This window comes from Bos indicus, chromosome 29 (genome assembly GCF_029378745.1).
Source record: "Bos indicus isolate NIAB-ARS_2022 breed Sahiwal x Tharparkar chromosome 29, NIAB-ARS_B.indTharparkar_mat_pri_1.0, whole genome shotgun sequence".
NCBI lineage: Eukaryota > Metazoa > Chordata > Mammalia > Artiodactyla > Bovidae > Bos > Bos indicus.
The window spans coordinates 28,729,313-28,748,428 of NC_091788.1; the positions used below are offsets into that span (position 1 = coordinate 28,729,313).

Here is a 19,116-nt window from a genome sequence, read left to right on the forward strand (position 1 = left end):
GGCTTCTTTTTATTTCAGTGTCCTCCAATTCCTCCTTTGGCTTTCAGGAAGGGGGCAGAATAGAACTCTTCCCTGGTATGGCAGAGCAGGAAGCAAGCTCAATAAATTACATGGGCATATGCCACCTAATTCTGCTACTGGCTCCATCATTTTCTCAAAATGTGCCCCATTTCATACAATCATAAAATCATCACCGTGACAAAATCACTGTTCTAACAGAACTGTCTGTAACTGGAACAGGGTCTATAACAGGGAGGAATAGAGATAAGGCATAATTGCCACATAATGTTTTGTTTAGAAAACACTGGCATGATCAGTCTAAGATGTCAGATGAAAAATAGTCAAATTGCAGGGAGGACAGCTTAGTTATAACAGCAGGAAACAATGTTATAAGAAAAAAACAAGCAGTGAAACAGATTTTCAAACGTGGTTGTCAAATTAGCCATACTAGAAATGGCTTACAGTTTATCTTAACCCTCTGCCAACTAAATATGATAAATTTAAGCCTCTTTAACCCAAATGATTAAATAAAGGATACACTTATTTGAAAACAAACTCTTAAAAATCACATACTATATTTCCATAAGCAGTAGCGGAAATTACACTAGGTGCAAATCTCTAGCAATTGTTTATAAAAAGTGCTAAAAACAATACTTTGGCCTAAGCCCACGTGTACTGTAAAGCAAAAGAAACAGACCTATCATCTTTTAAACTAAAGCTGCTGCTTAACTGTGTTACAATCAGTTGCTCTTAGTTAATTGAGGCAACAGAACAATACTGAGTTTATTTCAATATTTCTAAGAAAGACTCAGAATTTCTTAAATTAGTTTGATTTTCTTACTGTGAGCACAAAGGCAGTGGGGGGAAGCTTGAAATGGCAGACAACTGTAAAAACATTTTTGCACACAGTAAAAGGAATATTAAGAATATAGCATAAATTTATATATATATATGTATATATATATAGACAGAGTTATAACTAATGATGAGGAAATCAGTTAAAGCAAAATCCATCTAAGGTCAGTGTAATTTTTACTGTCTATTTTCTTAGGTTTTCTGTACGTTAAAATTTGGCAAAATGACTTGCCAATCACCTAATCCTTCAAACCAAACTAAAAGTCATTTAAAACCAAACCAATCAACCAAAAAACCCAGAAAAGAAAACCAAAAAACACAACAGCACTTGTTTCACACTCCCCAGTTCTTAGCACTATAGAAGATCTGACAAGTGAGAAATCTATCTCAAGATGCCCTTTTCCTCTCTAGAGCAGAGGTGCTTTTTTAGGTCCTGGATCCCCTCCTCAGAAGACCTGTACAAAACTGTTCTATACAACGTCAAGGGGCACATGGACTCCCTCAAGAGCTCACACAAGAACCTGGGGTTAAGAAACTCTGCTCTATGCCACATGGGTTTTTTTCTTCCACAAAAGAATATATAACATATTAGTCAGAAATCCTAAAATAAGGTAGACTTAGTCTATGTTTTACGTTTTACAGAAGAGGCTGAAGACTGGGACCAATTCAAATACAATTTCTCCAGCTTCCTCAGCATCCTACTCATTTAGATAAAGCAGCCTATTTTCTTTAAGAGGTAAATTAGCAAAATTCCCTTTTCTTGAAAGAAACAATTTCTATAGGTAAAAGCATACAAAGGTATCAACTTACTCTTCACAAAAATATAGCACTTTTTTCCTACCTACTGGGAAAGAAATGTTTTTCTGTAGTGGCAATGAAACAGTAATAAATGATTCATAAGTTATGTTATCTGTTCCAGCCCTATCATAAAGTACTTGATCATTCATTATCTGATTAACTTATCAACTGAGATTCTAGGTAAATCACCTAAGGTAACCACTTAGACCAGGGAAATTTACACACCTAGGAAAAAGTATAGGAACGTTAAGTCTTGACTGCCTTCCTTAGAGGACAACAGCTAAGCCTTAACATCTCCCCACTTTAATAGCCTAAAGGGACTCCAAGGAATAGGCAGTGTCTACAGGAACTCAATCCTTAACTCCATGGGATCAAAGCTGATCTGTTATTCCACTGAAACCATCATGGTCAGCAATGCCTTCCTAATTACTAAGAACAATGGTCCTCAAACTTCGTCCTTAACTCATCTGACTTTCTTGCGGTACTTGATACTATTCGGTACCTATCCCTGTCACTACTCTTGCCAAGTGCCTCTTCTGTAAAATCGCCTGTAATATGATTGACAGAGAGTGGGTGGGGCTGCCCAAGAGAAACCAAGAGAAAACCAGGTTCCAACTTCCAAAACATTACAGAAGTTCTGAATGGAAAAGAACTCAAGATCATCTAGTCCAACTTTCTCATTTAACAAATGAGCCAAGGCCCCAAGACAAGTGTTCCTTCAGAAGGGATCTGGCATGTAAAAATTACCAAATGACACTCTAAAATGTTACTGGATCCTAAAAAAGCTATTTCGCTATATTGTAAACTCAAAGGAGCAAAGGCTGTCTGCCTTGTTCCCTGTTTCCTGAAGCCCAGAATAGTGCCTGTCATGTAAGGATTGTTCAATATATGTTTATTAAACAAATTAAGGTAATTTTAAAGCATTAAATCACTTGCAAGAAGGTGGAAATCTTCTTAGCAAAGAAAATGGGGAAATTCACTGTATAACCATACAATGCATTAAATGTATTAACGTCAATAAATCCAAGGTAGGTAGGAGTCCTAAAACCTTTTGAAAAGAGCAGGAGTGGCAAAAGGTATAAAACACAGATACCGCTATAATTAGCAGAGCAAATTAATTTCTTTGTAATACAGGAGGACTAACTGCAGAGGGCAAGGCTATTTCAAAATACCTACCATTCCTATTACATTTTTCTTTGGTCGGGGATGGGAGGTGGTGGGGCAGGATGGATTGCCTGCCAAATACAGCTCTGTACACCCCGTCCAAATTATTTCTTATGCTTTACAAATTAAATAGTGAAGAATATTCTTTGACAGTAGTTCAGTTAAAGATACAAAAGGAAAAAAGACTTGATTGCTTCCTGGATTTTATCAGGGCCAAACACAAGAATGACCACCAGAAACCAAGAGTTCTTACCTCTCTAGTGCCTCAGTCTGTGGGGAACTGTCCAGGATCGAGTTCTATCAGCTGCACTTCATCCCAAATCTGGCTATCAGTGACTCACTTTTGTGTCTATACCTGATCAGTGTGTCTTTATGAGGGGGAAATTCTTGCATAGAACAAATCATTCAGGAAATTTTCTCAGTGAGTATTCTAAGCTTTCTAGCTTCCTCCATGCTAGCAGCTGAGGGTCTTACCCATTCCGAGTAAGAAGAAAAAAGCCCTCGAGGAAGGAGGACAATACTAATTGTCAAAATTAAACATCTTCCATTGCTCAAGGAACTAAATTCATATGGCCATAAAGCTTCTAACTCTACACTGTCTATAAATCATACGGATACTCATACAAAATCTCATCTTGGCCACAATACTAGATAAACCATACCTAGTCTGCATGGTCAGGTTTAAGGGCGTCTTTGGGATACAAGAGTCTTTCTAGATATGGAATCCTCAAGGGTTTCTCTATTGAAGACAACTAAAAAAAAACCAAACTAGAGTTTACTGAACTACTTAATTATTTCAGATGTAGGCAGCAGGCAGGCAGTCATCAAACCCAGTCAGATAACACTATGTATCTAGAACTTCCCCCACCCCACCCCCCACTTGAAAGAGGAAAAAATCAGTTGTTTCAAAAAGCACTGACTTGGAGGAGAGGTTATTTTCATCTGACCTCCTATATCAGCGCTGACGTTGCTACATTAGCATCTCTGTTGAATCTTTTCTCAGTACTTCACATCCCAGGGCACCACCTAAAAGCAGTATTTGGATGATGTTAAAGTGGTAGCTTTTATTAGTATGTGATAACTAAAAACACATTCCAAGAGAATTATCTAAAATCTCTCTAGGATAGCAGTGAGAGCCACTCATCTTTAAAGTCCTCTCTCATACAAACATCCTGCATTAAACACTGACAGCTCCATAACCAACAGTGTCTAAAAGTTAAGCATGACACACGCACATGTGTACACGTGTTCCGAACATCCTCAGAGCATCATCCTCCGAGCATCATCCTTACAATACTGTACTGCTTCCCAAACACAGAGGTACTTTCTTCGATCCATGAGACCAATGTTTAGGCAGACCAGGCTCCCCTCTGAAAAAGGCCACTTGATCTGTTTCATAGGGTGACCATGTGATTCTCAATTTTGTAGTTATCTTCTTACTGAAAACTACCATCTATGATGCAAAGATAACTTACAATAGTTTTTTTTTTTTTTTTCCACTAGTAAATTTTAGGTATTTGGTTGTGAAAAAAATAATAATTTGGACATCAAGATAAAATCACCTAAATAGTAAGATTAGAAGTTCTCCTGGGTACAAGCATTAGATTAAGATTCAGTTGACTATTAAAACCTGGTAAATTTTAAGTTATTTCAAAAGGGTTTTTCTTTCTGCATTTACAGGGTATAAGCTATAGGTCCCAAATGCAGGAAAATAATACATTTTCGTATCTTGACACATAAACTTTCTATGAAAAATCTGAAAATAAGCCTGCTTTAAGTTTGTGCACCTGTCTTTGAGTAACCTCAACTTACTGAGAAAGTTGTTACCAACTCAGAAAATCTACCCTAACACTTTTCATAGCTCAGTTGGTAGCATTTTTATATTCTTACCTTTATGAGGACTGCTAAAAGGAATTACTGTATGAAAAAAAAGTCTGTACCTTCTACAAAAATCAGACATTTTCCATAGGTGGCTCAATGTCCCATGCAATGAAACTAAACCATAACTAAAATTTTCTCAGTTCCTACCGTGTGCTGAGAATTGGGGTCAGCAGTTTATATTTATTATTTCTAATTTCTACAATGATGCTAAAAGAGAGGGTCCCAGGAAAGAGGCACTGAGGAGGCTCTTCAGAACAGCATTTGTGAGCACAGGATGGGGAAGAGAGAGGTGAAGTAACTCACGGCTGCTGCAGAGGTCTTGGTTAATCCTAAAGTGAGGTATGGAATATGAGTAATACTTTAGAACTCCCTTAAGGCAAGGCGGCTGGACTTTTGAATTTCAGCACTGACCAGTCACTGAGACCCGGCTGCCAGTGGAGAGGGAGCCTAGCCATGGACAATCAGACACTCCTGGGAGGATTCCTTCAGGAGGATTCCTGAAGCCATCACCACTCAGGCAGCTGGTGGGGACACACCAGTGTCTCACCCCCGGGGGAGGGGTCCGGGCAATGTATTACATTTAAACAGAAGATGCGTCATGCTGCCCTATTTAACAGAAAAGAGAATGAAGAGAAAGGTAAGAGCTTATCCAAGGCCGCTATCAGAGTGTCCTTAATGAAAATTCATCTTAGGCTTCAGAACGAGGACTTTGTGTGCTTCTCTTCTGCAGACAATGAAAAGTACAGAAAATCACTGTATTTTCCCATAGTTGCCGGGAAGTTCATAGCTCATTTTCATATTTAGCTGAAGTAACCACATTTACCTGGGTTACTGCTATACTCCCTGCACTCTCTTGATTTCTCACTTCTTGAGTCTATTTTGAGCTTTCTTCATCTGCATAGTCTCCTTTTTGTACATTTATATCATGCATTATGAAACAGTCCATCTCACCCTCATCACCTCTGAGAAGAGCACCCAGTCGTTTACACATTAGGTGAACAACGGCAGGCATAAAGTAATGGTCACTCTGCGGTCTCCTTCAATAAGCCACATCCTTATCCACTTTTACTGTCAAAAAGTTCATTCTACCCTGTAAATGTTTCTCCTTCTTTAACCTCAAACTTAATTTCTTGAAGAAGAGTTGGTAGTCCAATAAATACCATCACATAAAGGTCTGAATGAATGACTGAATGAGCTGTCTACAATAAAAGTCTTACTTATGTTTCAACACTTTGTTTTACATTCTTGGGACTTTCAAATCAATGTTTCTCATTATGTTTATAATCTTAGGACACCATGAATTATCTGCAAGGATTTTTAAAATTTGTGTTTCCATTTCTATGACAAGGAACATATATGAGCCCTATGAGGTCCATCTGTGTGTTGCAGTGTGATTTTGGCATTTCTGGCATTTATGAATTTATGATTTCATTGTTGTAAAAATACTGTTTCAACTGTTAAATTTTAATAAAGGTGGACTGATAATTCACAATGGGGCAATATAATCAAGTGGTTAAAAGTGGAGAGTCAGACTTAGTCTAGCTTCACCACCCGCTAGCTCTGTGACATTAGAAAAATTAATCGCTCTGTACCTCAATTTCTCTATCTGTAAGGTGGAGCCGGTAACAGTCTCTCCATCAGGAAGTAAAAGTGACAGCTGCTCAGTCGCGTCCAACTCTCTGTGACCCCATGGACTGTATCCCGACAGGCTTCTCTGTCCATGGGACTTCCCAGGCAAGAATACTGGAGTGTGTTGCCATTACCTCCATCATAGATTTGTGTTAAATAAAAAAAAATTCAAGTAGAGAATTTAAAACAGTGTTTGCTTAGTAGCTTGTACTCAGTAAATGTTAAATATTTGTTATTATTAAAGAATAGTCACACCACCTGGAAACCAAGGTGTCTTATGTGAAGGTTAGTTCAAGTAGAGAAAAAGTAGCAGTGAAGCTTTATCATTAAGCACATGATAAGAATAACAGACTCAAAAGGACCTTACTGTACTGATCAGTGTCAGAACCTTGTTTAGAAAAGCAAGTAACTTTCGCTAAACAACATCACCCAATATAAAAGAATGCTCACTTCTTTATTAATACTTAAAGTGTTGTATCAAGGTTTGTTTGACAACATGTGAAATCTTTAAGTATTAATAAAAGGAGTTTATACCTAGATTTAGGTTTGTTACATATTAGGTAACATTGTTAAATGAATATGTTATTGCCCACACATTATTCAAGTTTCACCAACACCTGGCTGTGTCATCATAACTTCAACTTTTCGCTCATATTCATTCTTCTATGGCTAAAAGCCAATCATTTAGCCATTTTCAAAGGTTTATAGTCTGAGCAAGAATATGGTGACTAACACAGTGACATATAAACAAGGGAGGAAAAAAGGAATCCTCGCTACCCACCCAGAGTGAGGACTTAGCCTCACTCACTGGGCAACCTGTTTGCAAGAAGCAGGAGGCAGGCATGAATCAAGTAAGAAGCATGAATGACATGAATATATACTTCTGCAGAGTTCAATACAACAAAAAGCATGTAGATTTCTCATTTCTTCTTTGGTGCATGGAAATTTTGCATGTGTGCTCAGTCATGTCCAACTCTTTGCAACCCCATGGACTGTAACCCACCAGGCTTCTCTGTCCATGGGATTTTCCAGGCAAGAATATTGGAGTGGGCTGCCATTTCCTTCTCCAATGGAAATTTTACTGGAATTAAAATAAGCTTCACCACCACTTCTTGAAAAATAACATCTCACGGACTTGTAGATATGCTATCGCGAAGAAGTTAAACACTTTCCCTTGCTTTTTCCTCTCAGTTTTGTAATGTGGTTTATATAACTTATGTCAAAAATTATTTTATACTGTTCTAAAACTGGCAAAACTCTGATTTCTCAAATCCAACTATTAACCATATTCCCTGATTTATACAAGACAGAAGGAACAGTATCCATTTCTGCTGAAGGCTGTGCCACCAGGACCAGCACAGATGTGCTCATTATCTAATGAGAGATGAATACCAGCAGCATGGCGCTTCGCTGCTTGGAGGGGCAAAACTCAGTGACAACTGGACATATCACAATAGGAAGTCATAATATAAAAATCATGTATATCATTCTTAATAAAGCCAAAGCAAATGAATTTCTATTTCCTATGCAAATTGGAAGGTTGAGAGCTCAAACCTTCTAAGGTCAATAAGGCTAATATAAAGGAATATCTTATTTGAGGGGTTTTCTGATTGTGGTAATAGTTTTGAATTAACATATTTAAAATATTCATATTGTTTTCGACTGGAATATAACCTCTTTGAAGGCAAGTGGGTTTGTTTTTGTTTTTTTCCCCAGTTTTATTCTTTTACGTATTCTTAGAACCTAAATCAAATATTTGGCACACAGAAGCGACTCAATATATATTTGCTAAAGGGATGAATGAATGATGGAAACTCCTTAAGATTGTACGTGGCAGTTGAGAGTTATAAGGTCAAGGTACTTTCTGGCCTATCACACTCCTTTTTCTATATCATTAAGCAGCTCTATCCATTTAGAGAAAAGTATTTGTAAATTTTAAATAATAATGATAAGAGCAGGTTTTGGTAGATATGAACTTTATTCTGGTTTTATTAATTTCAAGTACAAACATAATTGACTTATTTGGATAAATGTAGTAATCTGAAGGTAGATAGTAGAGAAACAACATTGTGAGTTTCAAAAATTCAGGCTGTTACAACAAAGTCATCTTACACAGGCTGAGAAAACGCTACTAGAAAACAAATCTAGGTAAATAACTTCCATTCTATTTCATCACTTTATAATGAATGAAGTTATTATTTGGTAGCTCAAGAAATGTAATTTATGAATACAGCCAAGAACACATAAAAATAAGATGATGGCTGTTATTCCTAAAATGTCTGAGAATAAACACAGGTCTGTATTCTATTAGGAAATAACATCACACCCCACACACTAAGTGACAAAGTAACACTCATTTGATTAGTGCCAAGAAAAAAAGTATTTCCATTGGCTCTCAAGGACTCTCTCAACTACAAATAGGTTAAGAATTATACAGATTTAAATATACACCTTATTCCAGTATGCAGACATTTTTCAATTCTTCAGAACAATAGCGGGGAAGATTCCGCATAGATTACAAACCGCAGATAATTTGTAACATATGCAGCAAGGAGACACAGATTCATTGAGCATTCATTTTCAACACTGAAGGAAGTTTCTGCAATGGTAAATAGCAGGCAGAGCACACTGCATAAACCCCACAACAGAATTAAAATTACACAGTATCTAGTAGTCAATGGGCAATCCTAACAATTGACTATCTAAAAAATGTACTGGTATTCGTTTTTGAAACTCAAGAAGTTTTTTCTCCCTTTTAAAAAAAAAAAAAAAACATTTTGCAAACACGACACAGATACAAACCATCCAAAGTGTGTGTGTGTGTCGGGGGCGGGCGGCTGCTATTCTACTTCATCCTAGTGAAGTGAGCATACTTCTGAGAGAATGCATGACAATTTACATTGAAATTTTAGATCTGAGTTTAGTTCTTGCCCTCTGGTAATGTTAGGAAAAAAGAAGGCAGGACCATCACTTAAGAAGCCTGGGGAGCAGATCAGAACCCAAGGGAATCTGTTTAACACAGACAGGACTGCCCTAAAGCAGTGTTTTATTTAGCTGGGTCTCACTGGGTTCTGGGCTCCCCTAGTGTCTCAGACGGTAATGAATCTGCCTGCAATGCAGGAGACCTGAGTTCAATCCCTGGGTCAGGAAGATCCCCTAAAGAAGGAAATGACAACCCAGTCCAACAGTCTTGCCTGGAGAATCCTGTAGACAGAGGAGCCTGGCAGGCTATAGCCCATTGGCTCACAAGAGTCAGACATGACTGAATGACTAACACTTCCATTGGGTTTGAGAACCAAACCTAGGGAATTCCCTGGTGATCCAGTGATTAGGACTCTGCGCTCCCCTTGTAGGGAGAACTAAGACTCCCTGTCACGTAGCACAGCTTAAAAAAAAAAAAAAGAACCAACTTAGAACTTAAAACTTAAGCAATCAAGTACTGTGATGACCTCTAAGGACTGCAATTACAATCCTCTGTGTACACTGGTAGACAAGTACACAGTGAGTTGTGTAGCCAGGTTAAGATCTAGCAAATCTAACTTTTCAGATTCTCCAAAACAGCTCCACTACTTTTGATTATGTCTGAAATCTGTTCTGTTCTCTCCCTTTTCACTGCCACTATTTCACCTCCTGCGTAGGTTTCTACAAGGACCCTCTAAAAAATCTTAGTACTTTAAGTCTTAGCCTTGCCAATTCATTTTCCACCTGACAGCCAGTTCGAGAACCTAAGAGGAACCATGCCACTCCCCAGCTGAAAACTCTCTAATAAGTTAGAACAAAGTCCAAACTCCTTAGCCCATCCTCTGACCTCCTGTTTGTCTCCAGTCTGATTTCTTACCACTTCCCACCCCCTTTCACCTTTTCCTCAAGCCCTAGGTTCTAGGTCTCTAGAACTACACAGGATAAAACATTTCATGAGAATATCTGGGACATGACCTGTCCCAAATGAATGATGTTTCTGGAGTTTTGATACCTTGCGTCTAAAGTAGCACAATGACTGAAAAAACTAAATGTCACCTCATTCTCTTTTATTCCCCTTCTATCTAACTGCAGGTTCTGGCCCATTAGCAGGTTGGTAATCAATTTTAATGAGTTGTGGGCACCTTTCTCAACACCCCACATGGGAGATGAAGGGATAACCATCCAGGGGAACAGGACCAGTTCTGGTGCAGAGGATCTGGGGCAGTGAGAAGGTGGCTAGGGAGACAAGGGTGGATGGAGAGTTGCTACAGGTTAGAGGGGACGGTGCAGGTAAGGGGTATTTGAGGACCCCAGTTCAGGGGAGGGGGACGAGCTGAGCCCTGGGCACAGAGCATGCACATGGTGATGGGGAGGCACTGCTGCCCCCACCAGGTGTTGGCACACATCGGTCAGGTCACAACGGGCACGCCTCGAGCATCCCTGGTCCACCCCATGCCCTCCCGGAACGTGTCACTGTGGCTGCGGGACCTGCAGGAGAAAGACTCCAGGCCCTACCTCTGTTCTGTCAGCTGTTGGTCCCCTAGATGTATTTAACCCGTCTTCCCTCCCCCAGTCCCTCCAGCTCCGCCATCCTGCCATCTTCGCGCTGTGGCCCACGTGGGGACCAACGTGACCCTGAGCTGCCAGTCCCCAAGGAGTAAGCCCACTGCCCAGTACCAGTGGGTGCGGTCACCCCCATCCTCCCAGGTTTTCTTTGCACCTGTTTTAGGTGAGGGAACTTCCAGAGACAACTGAGAGTGTGGCTGGGGTAGAGGAAAGATGAGGGCCAGAGGGACTGGGGGGCAAGGGGCAGCAATGCTGAAAAGCACTGTGGTGGGGGGGGGGGGGGAAGGAGGATGTGGGGAGGGGGCTGAAGAAAGAGGCCTGCCAGGCGCAGACAGGTGCTGAAGACCATGCCACACAAGAGACGCTGGGGCTGGAGGATCTGGGTTCAAGTAGAAAAGAATAAACCAGACGACTGTGTGGCACGGTTAAGTACAGCATCACCATGTGAATTAATTAAGTTAGTATTTGTAAAGCACTTAGAACAGTGCATGACACGCTGTAAGTGCAATATAAGCGTTACTATCTTGTGAAATGTGCTTTGGTTACACATATACAATCATCTATTTACGCACATATATGTATGTCATGTGAGTACTAGGCCACAGGGTAAAATACAATTCTTCTTGTATGTTCACAAAGATGCACGGCTTTGGTTTTTCTTTCTAGTATATAAATTAAGGAATGAGATATATAATGGATATAACTGCAATTCAAACTATAAAAAAGTTACTTATGGAAACATAAATTTCTAGAACTGGTACCTCTGCTGTTGTCCCCAAACCAGTGACTCCACCCTTTGGCCTGGTCCTGGATGACGCCCCCCACCAGTCGCACGTGGTGTCCAGGGCATACCTTCATGCACTACAGCAAACGGTTCTTCAGCTGAAAGGCATGACTTTTCAAACAGGCTATAGCACCAGGAGCTTAATGTCCACACAGTTCATAGACTATGCTCACAGTACTGGAACCGGTGCTCTAGTATCCTGACTCCTGCTTCCCTGGAAAGGAGACTCCTTGACAGTAAATGGTACACTGCTGTATGTCAAGGGCCTCCCACAGAAAGCCCTCACATATCTGTTGATGAATAATGGGGGAAAAAAAAGTCCTTATTTCAGACCTTAGTATTTAAAGAAACCCTGTGATCCATCTGTCAGATGAGTGTGATGAAAGGGAATGGGTAAGACTTCCAAGTCCTCCCCAGATGCCTGGCCTTTAGCCAAGAGTTAAGTTCCAATCTCTCGTGGCTCCTCAGGGCAGTGGAATTCCAAGGGCCTGGGAGCTCTATATCAGCCAAGAAAGAAACAGAAAAGATGCTCAAAGTTCTAAATTAGCGGTCTCTAATTGTAGTGCCTATACGCCTTCTTTGATGATTGATCAAGGCACCTTAAACCTTAGGGACTCCTGTCATTCTCAGTCTTGTATATATTTTTTAGGCATGAAGCTTGGCTGCTGAATTTAGAACAGTCAAAGGAATATGGGTTAATCATACTGTTTAAGTGTAAGTGGAATATTGTGGGATCATCAACATTTTCAAGATATATTTGATAAAACCTATAGATAAGAATTTGTGGTGACTCTTTCAGATTCAGAGTACATTATTCAGTAAGTTTTACATCAATCTCATTTTACTCATACTAGATTTAATATGTCCTATATCCTGTTAATGTCCCATAAATTTTAAAACATATGATGAAAAAACATTAATGTCAGCTTTCAAACATTCAAGAGAGCGCATGGATTTCAAAACTCTTTTGGGAGTACACAGCAAAAAAAGTCTGAACACTATAATTCCAAAGCTGTTCTGGTCAATATGCTGCTGCTGCTGCTGCTAAGTCGCTTCAGTTGTGGCTGACTCTGTGCGACCCCAGAGACGGCAGCCCAATGCATGCACTTCTCCAATGCATGAAAGTGAAAGGTGAAAGTGAAGTCGCTCCGTCGTGTCCGACTCTTAGTGACCCCATGGACTGCAGCCCACCAGGCTCTTCCGTCCATGGGATTTTCCAGGCAAGAGTACTGGAGTGGGGTGCCATAACAGCCACTAAATTAACTTACCTTTTTAAGTTAATTTTTATTGGATTATAGTTGCTTTACAATGTTGTATTAGTTAAATATAAATGAATTAAAATTGAGATTAAAAATCCAGTGGCACAGTCACACTGGCCACCTTTCCAGTATTCAATTACTGCCTGTGGCCAGCAGCTATTGCACAGTCGGCTAGACAGTGTAGATATGTTTTGCCCCAGTCAACTGAGATTATAATACCTTATTCCTTACAGGAAAAGCTCCTCTTCCTACAATGGTGAACCCTATCTCTTGACTTGTCAAGGTTCCTCCTACTCAGGGGTAAAGCAACAGGGAAGGCACGAAGAAAGAACTTCCAACACGACAAGCCCCCTCGGAGGTCTGAGGGTGTAGCCGAGACAATCCTTCCATAAAATAAAGCCTTCTTTAATATTCTGAATAACAACTTTTTACCTATATTGTTCACTATGGTAGCCACTAGCCACATGTTGCTATTTATAATTTAAAATGTAATTAATTAAAATGAATCATAATTAAAAATTCAGTTCCTCAAGCACACGAACCACATTCAAAAGCTTAATAGCCTTTGGCTAGTCGCTCTTGCCCTGAACTGCAGCAAATACAGAACACTTCCATCATTACAGAAAGTTTTATTGAACAGCACTGCTTTATAGTATGGGTTTCCTTTTTTTTTTTTTTTCCTTTTTTTACATATCCTCTTAATGAAGGATCCAGAATATTTCACTCCACTTTCCAGTAGATTTCCCAAAATGACAGGAAATAAACTCAGGTGCCTATTCACGCAGTTTTAAGGTGTGCTTACTAGAGTCCTTACCTCCAAAACCAAAAGCCTAAATATATGTTTGTATGGCTGGGAATCTATTCTTTCAGTATATATATCAAATCTCCGTCAGATTCAAAAGCAGACAAAAAAACTGGAACACATATGTTTTCTGGTGGCTATGGCTTGGGAACAAAAGAAACGGAAGGAGATAAATCTGACTAAATCTTTCGTATGAACACTTTTGGGTGGCAGACCGTATTTCTGAAACATCTTTCAACGATAATGCAGAAAGTCTAGTGTGCTGACATCAGAAAAGTCCTTAGAGATAGGCAGTCTTAAAATGTTCAGACAGGGACAACAGTATTTGTGGGATCCAAGTTATCTTTGTCCTATTTGTTCTCACAGGACAGATAATGACAAGTCTTAATAGTTACAATGAAAGATCAAATATACCACACTGTGATTTGTCTGCTAAAGTACAATATTTGTTCCAAAGATTACGATGAATTACTGATGAATATAGATCAAGACAATGTCCCTAAAAAGTTAATCATCTTGCTTGTTAGGCAGAAGACTCCCACCATTTATAAGTTTATCTGGTAAACAATCAGCATTGACCGAGCAAAGACAAGTTCTTTAGGTCATATGATCACCTTGCATTTCATCTTCAGGCAGAGCCAGAGTAAAGCATCTGTTTGAGTGACAAAAAGCCAGCTCTCAAGAGCCAAATTTTTGGAGAACACCCAAAAATATGGGACTTGAGAATGAGTTTTGCAGGGCATCGGATTAACTGACTTAAGTGTGAATCTGGCATCTGGCTCCAAATTCCAAGTCTAGATAGGTCTCTCAACTGCTATAGTATGGGCTGTGCTGAGCCCTCTTCCTCCTTTGAAGTCATCACACTTACGGTCCGCTTTTGTCATTCGATACGAAGTACTGCACTGCATACCATCCCCTGTGTTGTCTGGTACAGCTTTTTAACTCTTAGGTGTGGGTACACAAACTTTAACTACACTGTAAGCTCTTGGACTCTGTACTACAGCTCTTCTCTTCACCCTAACACCAAGCAGACAGTAAACACTCAAGCACTTAGAAAATGGAAATATGACAAGGCTTATAGGAAAGGATAGTAAATCACCCATTTGTTTATCTGACTCCAAAATTAGGCTGGAATTGTTAGCAGATTCATTTTCTCCTGGCAAACAAACAGAAAGCAACAAAACTTCAGAACCAAACAATACCAAACACGTGTAGCAAGCCAGTCTCAAAAACACCCATTTTATCCAAAAAACTGAACAAATACCAGTAACAGGACATTTCAGACTTTGCAGCAATTAAAAAAAAAAATGTTTATATCTGACTTTAAGTTAAAATCCTGTGCACTTAGAAATACATATATTCGCTTGGATAGTATTTAAAAATAGTACTTTGGTAGCAAAATCCAAGAGTCATCATATGACAAGGTTGTTACATCAATATATTGAAACTATAATTCAGGGAAAGTTTCAGGGAAAAACTGAAGTTACTATATACCCTCCTTCCTTTCAAACTTAGAAGAAACGATTTACTTCATAGCTGAATCTTAACAGATATTTAAATAAATACATTGGACCAGAAATGGAACTGATGCACACGGTGCTCCTTCCCGGGGAGCCTCTGACGTGAGTTCACACTTAAGTGAGCTGCATTATTCTGGATAAGATATACCTCCAGGTCCATATCTCACTGCACTACTTTGTTTCTATTTTGCAAATTCCAAAGCAAAAAGGACTGTTGAATTTCTTTTTGTAGTTCTCATTAACAGAATCAGATGAAAAAGATTTCTGAATTACTTGTTCTAAATCTGCATTTCTGAAACTGGGATTGAAAGATTTGTTTCAGGGGTCTGTGATGATTCCCTGGGAATTTCCTAAGGTTGCCTTTTGATTTTCATAAACATAATCTGGAGTACTTGGACATCCACCTCATAATTGTGTACGGCTATGATTTCAGTGACCACGTGTGCATCTGTGTTTAAGATTACATTCATCTTAAGTCTCCAAGAGGGACAGAGTTCAGTTTTTAAGGAAGTACTTCTCAAATTGGGTTTCAGAGTCTACGTTTTGGGGTTAAAATCTGGACACCGCTCTAGATTATTATACTTTCCAACATTCTCCTTCAAGGCTTTGTTTATTTGGTGAATTTAATAAATATGTATCCAGTGCCTACTTATGTCCTAGGCACTGGAAATACTGTTGGGAATAAGAGATCAGAACTCGTCTTTATGGAATTCCAATAGGAAAGACCAATGCTGTTAATGAAGAAGTCTGGTTCCTTGATTGAAATCACACTTAAGGAACTGTTTATGTAAAAAAGAAAACAAAAAACGGTGATCTGGTCGCCTCACCAACTGCTACTATGGATTAGAGTACATCAACATCCATAAGGTCTCCAAATATTCTAAGAACTTGAGGTCAATCTGATCTTATCTGCTTGGAGACAGAGACAATGATCCTCTTTTGAAAATTCTTCAGACAAACCCAATTTCCTTTCTTTGCTTTAGATTATGCTTTTCATAACTGGACAAAGATGCAACCCAACTGGAGATTTCCTGGCTTTTTGAGAAACAATTTTATAATCAGTGAGATTCATAAGCAGCTTTGGATAACACCCTTTGTCCTTCTGATTGGGAAATTTCTATGGACAAAAGAAAATCAATGAAGCTAAAACAATTACAAAAGCCTAAAGAGTATTGCTAAACTCAAAACAGTTCACGGATAGAGGCTAAACAGCACAATGCAAAAACTCCCCTGAACTTAACCTTAACAACCTTGAATAGAACAAGGAATGAGATTCAGAGAACAGTGGCTACTATTAGCTACTATTTATCCTATCTATAAACTATTACTTTCATGACATCCTTGTTTAAAATGGAGAGGGAGGGGGACCCAAAGATAACATGTTATCAGGTAAACCAATCTAATTTTCTAATTGAGAAATGGGTGTTAGATTCCCTAAAAATAGTAGGTTTGAAATATCTTGGTTTCTGGACCAAATTTTCTAAGCCGCAAAGTCCTCAAATGAACACTTGAGACAAGATCTCTGGAATTTTGGAGCCATATCCTTCTCCAGTGTGAGTATGACAGTTCCCACTGGGTTTTTACCCCGTCATGGAGTTCCAAAAAAGTGTCAGCCCTGCCAGAAACGAAGCACACTGATACTGTAACTCTGAACAAGTAGTAGTTCCGTGAACTAGGGGGAAAGTCTCCTACCAGAATCTTTTAGCAGACCCTGCGAAGAGGACACCAACCAACTTACCTAAAAAACAACTCCGTATCTGCCAATACTACAAATGTGAACTCCCAAATTAAAAGTCATCAGGAACAGAAAACTGGTGTTACCACCCGACTGGTGGTAACATTTCTAGCCGAAATTGAGCCTCTGTACTGAAACCTTCAGGTACACAAGGATGGCCAGACGCACAGTGAGAGCTTCACTTGTCATCACATCCGGCACAACAGCTATAGCAGGGGAACACAGGCTTTCAAGAAGGAGCTTCGTCAGAAACACTGCAGGGCCTCAAGCCAACCTAACTCTGAAGACACCACACTCAAATTTCGGACCAACTATCAGCCAGGCTAACTTTAACTGTGCCCTAACTCCACAAAAGCAATACAATATCTGGCTACAACCGAGTCTTCCCAATTCTCCAAAGCATCTCAAGACTTGATCGCCCTTCGACTTAGAAGCAAGCTCAAGACAGAAGCAAGACAACTGACACAAAGGCCATCGTCTGAAGGCGCCTTTCGTACGGCTCTGCCCCTGCCACTCACTTGAAAATTCCTAAACTGGGGGGTGGCGGGGGGGAGCTCAGCACCTCCCCCCACCTCCCCCGCTTCTATCCCTCCTCCATCCCGCCCCGGCCGGTAAGCCTCTGCCTGGGAGCCCCCCAGCCTAGAACAAAGCGAGGGGCCCCGGCGGTGGGGGCGAGAAGCGCCGGCTGCACGGGACCGCCGCCGGGAGCACAATTCGAAACTACCAACTTCAGAGCGCAAGAACATCCTCGATTGGCAAGAAAGAGGGGCGGCGGCAGGCACGCCCAACTTCAAACTCAGAAAACCTACGGGCTGGCGGCCATCTGGAAAAAAAGCCCCCCCTTCCCAGGGAGAGAAGAAAAAAGGCGGAGGAGATGCGAATGGCCCACCGGGCCCCGGAGGGGAGCCCTGCGCTCAGACCGGCCCCCGCCCCCGAGGCCCGCTTCCCCGCCTTCTCTCTGCCTCTGGTTTGCTGCCCCAGGCCGGGCGGCCGGTTACCTTGATGCGCTCCCGGCACTGGGACGGGGTCCGCTCGTAGCCCAGCTCGGCCAGGGCCCGGGACACGCGCTCGTACATGGCCGGCCCGGGGGCCTTGCTGCCGAACACCGTGCCGGCTCCCTCCAGCTGCTGGTATCGTGCCTCCACCAGCCGCTCGTTGCCCCACACTGCGATGAGCGCGTTCGTCTCTGCCGGCGTCCACGACATGCCCCGGCAGGCGGCGGCGGCGGCTGCCGCAGCCCCGCCACCACCGCCGCCACCAGGGGAGAAGGAGACCGAGGACGAGGCGGCGCTGCGGCCCCCCAGCCCCAGCCCGAGACCCCCGGACGCCGCTGCCCCCGAGCCCGCCGCACTGCCCGGCCCGAGCGGGGAGGCACCCCGAGGCGTGGAAGGGTCGGACAGCGATGGGTTTCCGTCGCTCAGGCCACCAGGAGAAGCCGGGGAGAGCACCTCCATCTTCGGGATTTTTAGCGGCGAGTTGGCGGGCAGCTCCGAGCCACAGGGCGCAGCCATCTTCCAAGCGGCCGCCGCTGCACCGCCCGGAAGTGACGCGCCCTCACATCCGGCCGCCCCGGACTCCGGGGCTGCCCTCGGGCCTGGCTTGTTGGCCGGCGAGCGGTTGCGGGCCCCGGCGGCAGCGTGGAGGTCGCCCGTCGCCCCTGGTCTTTCTCCGCGCACCCGGCCGCGGCGCGCGCTCCTCTGCCGGGGCGAGGGGCGAGAATGAGGCTCGCCGGAGCCCCGAGCGGAGGAGAAGGGTTGGGGCATGAGGGCGCCGGTGTGAGGAACAGATTGAAACCTTCCCACTTCCTCTCCAATCTCAGCCCCCGGGAGGAGGGGTGAGGCCCGCGAGGGGGCCCGGAGTTAAGGAGGACTTGACCATTTAGCTCGTTCGCTCTCCTCCCTCGGCTCTGCCGCTCCCCTCTTCGGAACTGGCCTCCGGGTGCAGGGGCTGACGTCCCGGACGGAGGCTGGGGAGTCCCGCGCCGGGAAGGCGCCGAGGCTGCAGGGAGAGCATACCTGGGAAAGACTTTAAAAAGTATCTGGGAACCAGGCTTGGTTTGTGCTCTGTAGCTTTTCGAGACTCCCAAGCGCGGTATTTGAAGAGCAACTCCTATTCCAGTTCTGATCTATTTGCCAGTTAGTCTGGATGGGGGTTATGGTTTG

General features: G+C 42.0%; 1 protein-coding gene across 12 annotated transcripts in view; it reads right to left on the minus strand.

The window, feature by feature from the left end:
• The window catches only part of MSANTD2 (Myb/SANT DNA binding domain containing 2), a 30,293-nt gene extending 11,494 nt beyond the window's left edge, over positions 1 to 18,799 (minus strand). For 2 of the 12 annotated variants that reach the window (XM_019954865.2, XM_019954864.2), the window contains exon 1: positions 17,953 to 18,748. In XM_019954865.2, the coding sequence (XP_019810424.2) occupies positions 17,953 to 18,717 (765 nt within the window). In that variant the 5' untranslated portion in view covers positions 18,718 to 18,748. Of the gene's footprint in view, positions 1 to 3,764; positions 17,929 to 17,952 lie in introns of those variants that run through there. The other 10 variants (XM_019954869.2, XM_070782932.1, XM_070782927.1 and 7 more) reach the window with 9 other exon arrangements.
• Positions 18,800 to 19,116: the final 317 nt, after the last annotated feature.